At 35.2% G+C, this 11,350-nt stretch overlaps 1 protein-coding gene across 1 annotated transcript; it reads right to left on the bottom strand.

The window, feature by feature from the left end:
* Positions 1 to 1,276: 1,276 nt before the first annotated feature.
* On the bottom strand, positions 1,277 to 10,238 carry LOC122756245 (vasoactive intestinal peptide). Its single transcript, XM_044005427.1, has 6 exons — positions 10,021 to 10,238; positions 8,801 to 8,914; positions 5,439 to 5,567; positions 3,634 to 3,753; positions 3,037 to 3,110; positions 1,277 to 2,116 (listed from the first exon to the last, which is right to left on the bottom strand). The coding sequence occupies exons 1-5, from the start codon at positions 10,026 to 10,028 to the stop codon at positions 3,080 to 3,082; spliced, it is 402 nt and encodes a 133-aa protein (XP_043861362.1). The 5' UTR covers positions 10,029 to 10,238; the 3' UTR covers positions 1,277 to 2,116; positions 3,037 to 3,079.
* Between the last annotated feature and the right edge of the window lie 1,112 nt (positions 10,239 to 11,350).

The following is an 11,350-nucleotide window of genomic DNA, read 5'->3' as shown; positions in this document are numbered from 1 at the left end:
TACATCACAATTAGTTACTAAGTCCTACTTTCTTCTTGTACTTCTCAAATCCATTGTCCTTCTTCTCCCTTCACTTGTCACCCCTGAAATCCCTGAGCACATGCTCTTATTTTTACACTATTGCAATAGCATCTTTATTAGGCTAGATGATTCAAGTCATTTTCCCCTTTCTGATTTGTTTTTTCACATTGCTCTTAGATTATGTTCCAAAAATACCAGTTTCATTGCTCAAAAGACCTCAAATGACTTCTTCATATTCTGTCTCCAGATTAAAGTCTGAACTCCTTATTCAGGTATTTAGGTCCTCCACAATTGTGAACCAACCTCCGTAGCTTTCCAAATTCATCTTACACTAATATTCTAGATGGACACATTGTTTCTATTAAATTGGTCTGACATTCAACAAATATGCTACAAGTATCCCGAGATTCCTTCCATTTGTTACATAGAGTTTCCCCACCACCGCCTCCTCTCTACCTATGAAACTTCTATTTATTTTTTGGGGGGCGGGGGTGAGGCAATTGGGGTTAAGTGATTTGCCCAGGGTCACACAACCAGTAAGTGTCAAGTGTTTGAGGCTGGATTTGAACTCAGGTCCTCCTGAATCCAGGGCTAGTGCTGTATCTACTGTGCCACCTAGCTGCCCTGACACTATTGTAACTATTATTTCAAGGTCCAATTCAAATCTTAATTTCTTCTGCAAAGTCTCCCTTGATCACCTAGCCCATAGTGATCTCTCCCTCCTCACCTGTAGCTGCCCATAGGTTCTGGTAGCTTTATGGTCTCATCATTTCATGTACATATTTCTTAGATCTACAATTAGGATGATACTGGAAGGCATGAATGGCATTTCATCCTTCTTATTGTACGCCTAGCATCATGTCTTGCATATAATTGGTGCTCAATAGTATATATTTCTGCACTAGCCATAGTCACATCCAATGCAAACAAAGGATATAGTGAGTCCAATTCACCATTGCTGTAGAATCTGGTATTTAGTGGTAGAATCTATATTTGTGATTTATTTTCTAATTTTGAATCCATACATATTGATTATGGTGGCTACACTTGAATTAACCCAAAACATAGACATGTTTCCATCTGATTTTTTGTTGTAAATGCCAATCTATGAGGCATTGTTTTTTAGTCAGTTGTCTTAAGTATCTACATTTTTTCTAAATGTGTATTTCATAGATAGCAGTGGCATTGGTACCTTATACCCTGGAGACATGTCTAAATCAGTTCATTGAATCAAACACATAAAAAATATTTGCAATGATAATCAAATGTCTTTATTGTCTACATTTAATGCTACATTCACTTTGAAAAAAAAATAGTTATGTCGCTAGATCTATCTTCTCTATGAGACTGCTAATACCACTGGAGACTTATAGTGAGCGCTCATAGAGAAAAGCTTTGCTCCTGTAAAGCAACAGACCTATCCAATGTCATTGCACACCTCTCCAAACACAGAATCCAGTTAGACTTACTTAAACCAGAGCTATGTGGAGTCAATCCCCTGAATCAAAAGTGAATCTATTCCAATACATATGCATGCTTTGGAAGTTGTAATGTGGGTAGTTTCTAATGATACTCTAACTGAAGGCTGACTTTTAGGGTTGGAATGAACAAAACATCCAAAACAAAACAAAAACCCATGAGATTCCATTAACATGAGGGAATATGTTAATTTTCTTTTTTTTGGATGGAATTATCTTAGTTATACTCATGAATTATGGATAGTCTGTAAGGGGACCCTTGTGGCACAGTTTTTTATAATATTTTTCCTCTTTGCCACCCTTCTACAAAGTCAGGGACCATGGGATATTGAATCCCAGTGTGCACTTAATTTTTTCAATACATTTATTAAAAGAAAGGATACATAGCATATGAAGCCATGGGCTTTTCATGATTTGAAGACAACATTTAGATAAAGATCTCTAAAATTATATTTGCAGTGTAAACATCACTTTTATTACATGAGAAGCAAATAAATCACAACTTTCACTACAACATATATTTGTTCTGGTTTTAATATTGAAGATGTTTCTTTGATAGATTTATGTAGAACTCAAAAAATAGTCAATTTGTTCATTGTAGATTTCTTTCAGGAATTCTGAAAAATTAAAAAAAAATAATTTTAAGACCAAACCTTTGTGTTTTATTTTTATAATAAAGATCTTAAGATAAATCAACATACTATAGGTAATCATGCTAGCTCAGAGAAGGTTCTACTTTTCCCCTTACACAAGGAAATGAAATATTAGAGTCCTAGCAGATATTGGCCACTTCTTTGCAATGAACAATTAATATTCTTCCTCAGAGATAATTCATATAAATTAAGAAGATATCTAAACAGAGAGAAAGAGTAAGGATGGACTTTTTATTAAGGAAAAAAAACCCATGACTTGGTTCTCCGAAGTAAATTCAATTTCTGTTCTACATCTCAGCCCAAGAAAAATGGTGGGGGCTTGGGGGCAAGGATAAATGAAATCAGGAAACCCTTAGAATATCAAACTGCTCACTCTCAACTCTTGATACAAATAATGATAAGAAATCAAAATGAGTTATTCTATGTTGATTATAGGGTTGGATTCTACATCGATAGAAATTGGAATTGTATAACCTGAAGTGGTCCACTAATATGGAGTACCCCACTCTTATGAAGAGATAGTTCCCCTAAGGAAGAAGCATGTTCATGCAAAATGACTCTTGGATATAGAAGGGAGAAACAGGAATAGGAATTCTTATAGTGCCTACTACCTGCCAAGCATTATATTAAGTTCATATATTATTTATTTGATCCTCATAACAACCCTGGGGGGGTCAATAATGTTATCCCCATTTTAGTGGAGAGAACTGAGGCAAACAAAAGTCAAGTGACTTGACATGCCCAGGGTCACACAATTCATAATGTCTGTGGCTAGATTTTAACTCAGGTCTTTCTTCAGGCCCAGCACACTATCCATTGCACAATCTTTCTGTGGGTTTAAGAGGGTGAGGCAGAGTAGAATATTCATGTTTAGTTAGACTTACCATTAGGAAGCAATGCATCAGCTCTACTTTTTTAGTATCGCTTTTAAGATCCTTCTTCGGGGTTGTTTTTGTCACTGTAATAGATCAGGGAAAAATGCATTTTGAGATTCTTAGATGATAATAATTACTTGTACTGGAGATTGGGGTCCCCTTTAGCAACATTTGGGGGAAACCTAGATATGAGCTATACCCTGAATATAATTAGAATGACCCCTAGAGTTGAGAGCAGTGAACCATCATGAGAAGATGATGCTTTTGGGGTTAGCTCCCTACTTTGGAACATATAGACATAGTACAAAGTCTTAGCATTTGTATTTTCCCATTTATACCCATATGCATAGATGTATGCATGCATGTATGTATATGTGTGTGCATATACACTTATATGTGCATATATGTGTGTATACATATACATCCACACATATTTTGTTCCTTTACCTTTTTTTTTTTTTTTAGTGAGGCAATTGGGGTTAAGTGACTTGCCCAGGGTCACACAGCTAGTAAGTGTTAAGTGTCTGAGGCTGGATTTGAACCCAGGTACTCCTGACTCCAGGGCTGGTGCTCTATCCACTGTGCCACCTAGCTGCCCCCCTTTACCTTCTCTTGTCCTTCAAAAGTGAGTCTAAATATTTCTTCAGTGCCTGCCTCCTCAGGAGTTCGCTGTAATTGTGAGTGAAGATTCCATCACTATGACGCTTTTTTGGCTTACGGAGATCACTACAGATGGTAAGGGAAAGGAAAAACATCAGAAATTTTTAGCAAATATGTCAAAAAAAGCAATAATTTATGAGTGTGAATAGGCCAAGAATCATTAAATTAATATCCATTTGTTATACAAAATCAAATATCATTATTAGTGACCAGTAGATTAGTGACTAGTAGATGAAAATGCTGTCAGTGAAAATAAATAGCTTACCCAATTTTATTTTCAATAATATCTTTAGTGAATTGCCTACTAGCAAATTCAGACGAGTATATGCTAAGATCACTGGTATACATCCCCTCAGAATGTCAGCTCTTTCCAAAATGGGAGTCATTTAAAGGTTAAAATATTTATATCGGCTTGAACAATAATAGAAAATAGGTGTTGCCTTTCAATACCATGAAGAAAATTATTTGGAATAAATTTTTATCAAATCAGTTTAGTGCTTTAAATGACAATTCTTATTCTAGTCTAATCACCTTAAATGAAAAATGATCTTTATCCAAATTTTACAATGACTTCTACTTGTTAAAGTTCCAATATAACCAGTTAGAGCTTGAACATAATTTGGAAAATAACAAGAAACTAGCTATCTATACTAAAACTTATAGCCTTATTCTATGCCTTTTTGAAGCAGATTCTTACACCTACCTGCAGTCATTGTTTTTATTTGTTATTGAATGATAATCTAATTCATTAGTTAATTGTGTTAAGGTGAATGGAACAAAACACATTTTCAATCACAGAGTAGTGGAATTTAAATAGACATAAAAGTTTTGTCTGATCTGAGTAAATAACTGCTACTTTCCCATTCTCAACAAATGGTCTTCCAAATATAAATATTTCCAGTGACGGGGAACTCACTACTTTTCAAGATAGCAAGTTCAATTTTTAGTCTACCTTTAGTTTTTGGAAAGTTCTTTGGATAGAGCTAAGACCTCTTGGCTACAAAGAGAGCAACTCCAATGTAGCCCTTGAATATTTAATGTTCTTAGTGGGTGGCATAGACTAAGATATTAAGCGTATTGTGGAACTGCATGCTATCGAATGATTTGATCGATCTGACTCATTAGAATGTATCTAGCAAACCCATAATTGTAGGTCATATGGAAATAATAATAATATCTGAAAGAGCTGCCATGAGTTGACTGACCAACTTTATGGTACACACAGTACAACCATTTTGTGGTATAGGAATAGCTTCTAGTGCAGTATACAGCATCTTAATGTAATAATCATGATGATGACAATGATAATCACAATAGCTAGCATTTATATAACATTTTATGGTTTGCAAAGTAGTTTACAAATATGACCTCCTATTATCCTCACAACTAGCCTTAGAGTTTAGATGGTGCAGTGGATAGAGTACTGAGCCTGGAGTAAGGAGGAGCTGAGTTCCATCCCAGCATCAGACAGTTACTTGCTTTGTGACCCTGTTTACTTGTTTGCCTCAATTTCCTCAACTGGAAATCCTAGAGAAGGAAATGGCCAACCACAAAGTGTCAGACATGTCTAAATAACTTAACAACAACAATATTATGTGTTTACAAAAAGGAAACTGAGGTAAAGGTCATGATCTACCTAGATTTAAAAAGCTAGTAAGTATCTGAGCTCAGATTTTTGGTCTTCCTGACTCCAGGTCAGAACATTATCTAAAATTCTCAGATAATAAAACAATGAGTATAAATGAACTCACCTGATCAAGGACCTTGGAGCATCCAAAAAAGACAAGTCATTTTCAGGTAATACACTTTCCAATTGATCATTTTCCAGATTTAATAAACCTAGATTTTGGTCAGGTTCATCAAAAAGCATACCATTGCCCCTGGTGGTAGGGAAAACACCATGAGCTTGCAATAAACTACCACATGACAAAGCATTTCTAGAAACTCTAAAAACCATCGAAAGCCAGATATTTACAAATGTATCCTAAAAAAGTTCTCTATTAGCAGTGAATAGATAATACATACAGACAATTCTTTGCTATCCCATGATGTGTATGCATTTGTATGTGCATGCATGTGTGTGTGTGTGTGTAAGTGTGTGAAATATAGATTATATAGAGTTTAAAAATACCAAGCAAGGCTGAGGGATCTATACCTATCATGGGGTAAAACAAACAACAACAACAAAAAAGGGAGTAGAGAATTAGTATCACTTAAAGAAAAGAGAAGGGTGGGGAAGAGTGTGAAAAAAAATGAAATGCAAAAGATTGGATTTCCTAGTTTTAGGGAGATTTGAGGAAAAAAGATATAAAGTTCCAATAAAAATATAAAAGGTAGTCAAACACAGGAAGAAAAAAGAGAAGATGGAAAGCAACCCAGTATAGGAGATGGGGAAGGAAGGAAAAGATAGGAAGAATAAAGGTGTGGGGGAATATGTTTGTAAACGTAGATGTGGAGGAACTCTTGTTATAGCTTTTTAAGATTCACAAAGTGTAGCAGGTGGCAGACTGGGTAGAGAGTCAAACCTGGAGTCTGGAAGACTTGAGTTCAAATTCAGCATGACACTTATTAGCTGTGTGACCTTGCTGCAAGATTCTTGATCTCTGCCTCATTTTCCTCAACTCTAAAACTCTCCCATAGGAGAGCTGTGAAGATCAAATGTATTGTAAAGTGCTGAGAACCGGGACTGGAAGTAGTAAGCACTGTATAAATGCTTATTCTCTTCCCCCATTCTGTATTCCCTCTCAACAACCCAGTGATGTGTGTAGCATCAGCATTATTATCTTTATTTTACCAATAAGAAAGTGAGGCCAACAAAGGTTAAGTGAACTTTCTCCTGATAATATAACTAGAAGTTCATTTCAAAGCTGAGCTATAACCTGGGTCTCCTGACATCAAGTCCACCAGTAATTCAACTTCACCCTGCTACATCTCATTTTGTCTATACACATCACATTTATGTGTGGATGTATGCACGCACACACACACACACACACACACATATATATAGAAAAAAATAATACTGATGTATTTATAAGCACAATAACAAATCTATAGATTGGGCATTTCTGCATTTTAGATGCTATAAAAACACAAGGAGTAATTTGGATACATAAATTTACTTACACTTTTTTTCACAGTAAGAAAGACACTCATTACATGTACCAAGTCAATAAACTGATCATGACATTTCCCATTACAAGACAGCAATATGTTTATTTATAAATGGATCAATGCCCAGCCAGACTCTGCTACTCTACTTTCCCAACTAGCACTCCTCAAAACAATCTCTTCTGGGACTTGTCTAAGGCAGAATAGTAACTGTATGAATATGGCAACACTACCTTCTATGTAATAGAAATTGGTGAGAATTTGGTGTCTAACAAAAGTTTTCTGCCAGAAACCATGAGCTTCCATGTACTTGGATTTAAACCTGGCTAAAAATGGGAAGAGCTGGAAGAGGAGCTCTCCTTATAGCTAGTTTCCTAAGCTTTACTGGGAAATGTAGGTTCAGCATTTGGTATTCTAGATATCTGTGACTGGCTATTTCTGTGCATTCTTAAATAAGCCAATGGCATGAAATGAGGCATCATCTCTTATCATTCACATGAAGATTGATAAGTTCCAGCATTGTTTCTTGGAATCATTGCATTTGGCAGGTAGCTGTCCCTTCTACTTGTGAATGGGAGCATGTTTACTATAAGGCATGTGCCATTATACAACCAACAGATAGGGAAGATGTGCATGTGAAAAGTGAACATTCTGTAGTCCAGAAATTTTTTTTAAAGCTGTTTCCAAGAATGACATTTATGAGGTTGGTTTGAAAAATCAGACCATATAAGTTACAGGAGTCTATTTAATTACATTAGTTTATTCAAAGTAAAGTCCTTAAGAAAAGTGGCAATCTTCCCAGAATTCTTAAAATGGGCAATGATGCAGCATCCATCTTATGTGGGAATATACCCCTCAGCAAGTAACATTGTTTAGGTTTGCAACCTGGGACAAGAAGGTAGATGGCCACTAACAACTCTGTATCTTACACTACAGGATATTGTGTTGGTGCTGCCACTGTTCTGCCTCAAAACTGACTGCTTCCTGGGCAGCTTTCAGAGATAGAGAGCTTTGATCGACTACTTTAGCCACTGAGTACTCCTGACAAAAGAGCAATTTTCACTCAGCTGGGTAAAAGTCTGATGAGTAGGGAATAAGGGAGGGCTATGGAAGCTGGCAAAGGATTTTATCTATGAAACTAGATGGAGAGATTCAGAGTGGGAATTTTTTTCTTTTCATGTTTGAGATTAGTATAAAGTTCCTTTATACAAAAACCTGAAAGATATACTTTTTGCATGACCTCCACTCAATTGGTATAAGGATTTTTTTAAAGGTATGAAATGTGGCATCCTTCAGAGGATGGAATAACTAAATACTTGGGGATAAAAATAAAATCATATTACAAATGGTTTATACCATATATGATTTGCTTTTTAAAAAGATCTTGTGTTGAATTAATCCTGTCAATATCTGTGGTTTCGAGATTTGAGTTGGTTTATTTGTATATATAAAATGATCTTATCTGTTTTGGCTGGAATACACAGTATTAGAACATGATCAATGTACTACAAGAGAAAATTCTGGGGGAACAAAAACACACCGATATTGATTTGTAGTAGCTCCTGAAATTTTTATCTAATGCATTCCAGAAAAAAGTAACTGACATGAAAATAACATCCATAACATATATTAGAAGGTATACCGAGTTATTGATGGTTTAAGAAAATATTTTGTGCTGAGACCCCGATAATGAAAGAGAAGAAGAAAAGCCTCTTTGGGGATTCTTTGGAGATGTGCTACAACCTACTCATAGCCTATATCATATTGCTTTAGCTAGAGAAGTGAATTCCAGGGCATCTTTAAAATTCTTTATATTATAGTCTGGAATTGATCAGGGAGTAAAATAAGTAATAACATCATGTCTTTGAAGATCAGCAAATAAAATCAAGACTCATTTTCAAATAACTCTAACTTTTAGTAGTCAGCAGGATATGGTCCCTTATCTACTTCACAGCAGAGTTAAGGGAGAGATGGCAACTTCTCATGCTAAAAGACAACTTACCTCATGGCAGAATATGTTTCAAGAGGTAATGCCAGTGTTTGTGAGCAGAAGAGACTGAGCAGCATCAGCGATACCAGGAGCTGGAAGTTACTTCTGGCTTCCATCTTTGTGTATCTGAAATAAGTGAAAAAGAAGCCAGTTTACATCACCTTCAGAAGCCACAGATATCATGTACAAAATAGCCCAGAATATCCCATAGAAATATACCAAGTTTTTGCCAGGTTGAAAACAAATAACTGTCATTCCATTGAAAGAGATAGAACTGCAGAATGGTTATAAATTCCAGGTAAGAATTTCTGCCATTTTCCGCCATTGCTTTGAATATAAATTAGCCTCCAGCTACATATGTAACACAATGTACATGGTTTTCATATAATTATATACCATATGCTGGTTTAAAAAAAATACATATGAATCCAAGGGACACTAACCCCTTTTTTGAACAGAGGCATAAGTAAACAGTAAATTGAAATACTTTTCTAACTAAAAGAATGAGTTTCCAAAGAGGGACCAATGAATAATTGAGCTTTCTTCCAGTTTTTATCTTATTTAGTAAAGATGAGAAAGCTATGGAGATAGAGACAAAGTTGTTGAAACAGAGATTACTCAAAACTCTCTTCCCTTGCCCCTGTAGTTGAACACTTTAAACACTATTAATAGTAAAAAAAAAATAATGCCAAGTCTCATTGAAGAATATATTATCATTCAAATATGTATTCCTTTAGAAAAAAGAAAGTGCATGGAGGAAATAAGGAGTACTTATATTCATTTTCTTAACATATCTCTGAAAGTTTCTAAAAAGAAACAGGATTTTAAATTCTCTTATAAGTGGATTAACAAAATGAAATATTTAAAACTGCAAGTAAAGCAAAGAATTACTGTCATATTGATGCAATTGATTAAAAATGAAAATTTCAGTGCTTGAACAAGACACAAGTTAAAATTTTGTCACAACCACTGATTAAGGAGTGTTCACCTATAAGACAGAAAGAAGTCGGTCTTAAAGCAAGGAAAATCATACAATAGTAATTAAAACTGGATGAGGAAGAAAGCAGGATAAAATATTTACAAACCAATAGTGAATAAAAGCAACTTGATTTTGTTACTGATGTAAAGGGGAAAAAAAAACATACATGGAAAACTTACTAGAGAGAGAAAATTCTGTATAACCTGTGTGTAGTTCCAGGGAAAAGATAAATACAAGTAGAGTTTCTACTTACCCTGACATGCAATGTCCTCTCTATGATGGGGTGTGCTCCTTTCTCAAAGATGCTGGTGAATGTTCAGAATCTTCCTGTGCAGTGAATTCCTGTGAAGCTACAAAGGACTTCACCTGTTCAGTGAAGTAGATCTTAAGCTTGGCTACAGGGACTGCTGTTCTTCCTAACTCCTGAGTCTGACTCCTTGTATCTTCACTATATTCTGACCAGCATTTCAAACACCCTCCTTTTTATAGGGCTCACACATGGGGCCAAGCAATCACATAGCTATCTGTGATAGACGTCACAATTGTTACTCCCCCGGAGATGAATGGACAATTTCCCTGCTTTATGCAGTAGAAGATCCTATGAAATCCATGAGGAACACGCAATGTTCTTATTATGAATGATTTATATTAACTTATGGTGAGTAAGTTCAAGATGTAAGATACAGGGGTAAAACTCAACTTATTTAAATAACCACTAGTCCCATTCTTAGTAGGAAATAGCTTTTTTTTCTTTAAATGAATGTGAATATAATAAGATAATGATTATTTAAGTGGGTTTTACTGGTCATGAAGCAATGTTTCATGAGAGATTTTTTTCTGAAAAAATTTCAAAGGAATTGGAAATAATATCATCCTGTGAATCAAAGTAATAGAATTGTTTGGGAGCTCTGTGTGTCTATGTCTGTGTAATCTCATGTGCAAAGACATGCATCACATTTATGAAATGTTAACTCCATATTATTGTTTATACTTATTCTAACAGGAAAACAATGTTGTTTGTGCTTTAATTATTTGTATTTCATTCCTATTATTACAATTTATCTCTCTTGTTTAATGAGGTTTATGAATTATGATGAGACTTTCAGAACAGCTTCAGGATCATTTGGACGTTAAGGGGTTACTTATTGCCTACAAAGTACTGTTTTAAGGTAGTAAGCCTCAGAAGTTTCATTTCTTTAAAATAACTTATTTTCACCTTTTTCAGGTCTTGCATATATTATAGGGATCTTTTATTTTATCTGCTTTCATTTCTTATTGGAACACAACCTTATTGGTACTTTCTGAATATTATAACTCTTGATACATTATTACATATGTTACTCTGAGTATGACTAGGTTCTAATGATTTGCCACTGAACTTTGAGAGAGAGAGAGAGAGAGAGAGAGAGAGAGAGAGAGAGAGAGAGAGAGAGAGAGAGAAACCCATGAAATGCCACTCTAGTGAGAGGTTCTCTTTGTAAATGGAATATAATATCGATTCCTGGGAAAGATGTGGGATTTGGTGTCAGAGTTCGAATCCTCCCTCTTCTACTAACTAGCTGTGAGTTCCTAGGCCAATCATT

Source organism: Dromiciops gliroides, chromosome 4, assembly GCF_019393635.1.
Source record: "Dromiciops gliroides isolate mDroGli1 chromosome 4, mDroGli1.pri, whole genome shotgun sequence".
In the NCBI taxonomy this organism is placed as follows: Eukaryota; Metazoa; Chordata; class Mammalia; order Microbiotheria; family Microbiotheriidae; genus Dromiciops; species Dromiciops gliroides.
Note: the sequence above shows the minus strand (reverse complement) of the source record. Positions and strands in the feature narration are given on the sequence as shown.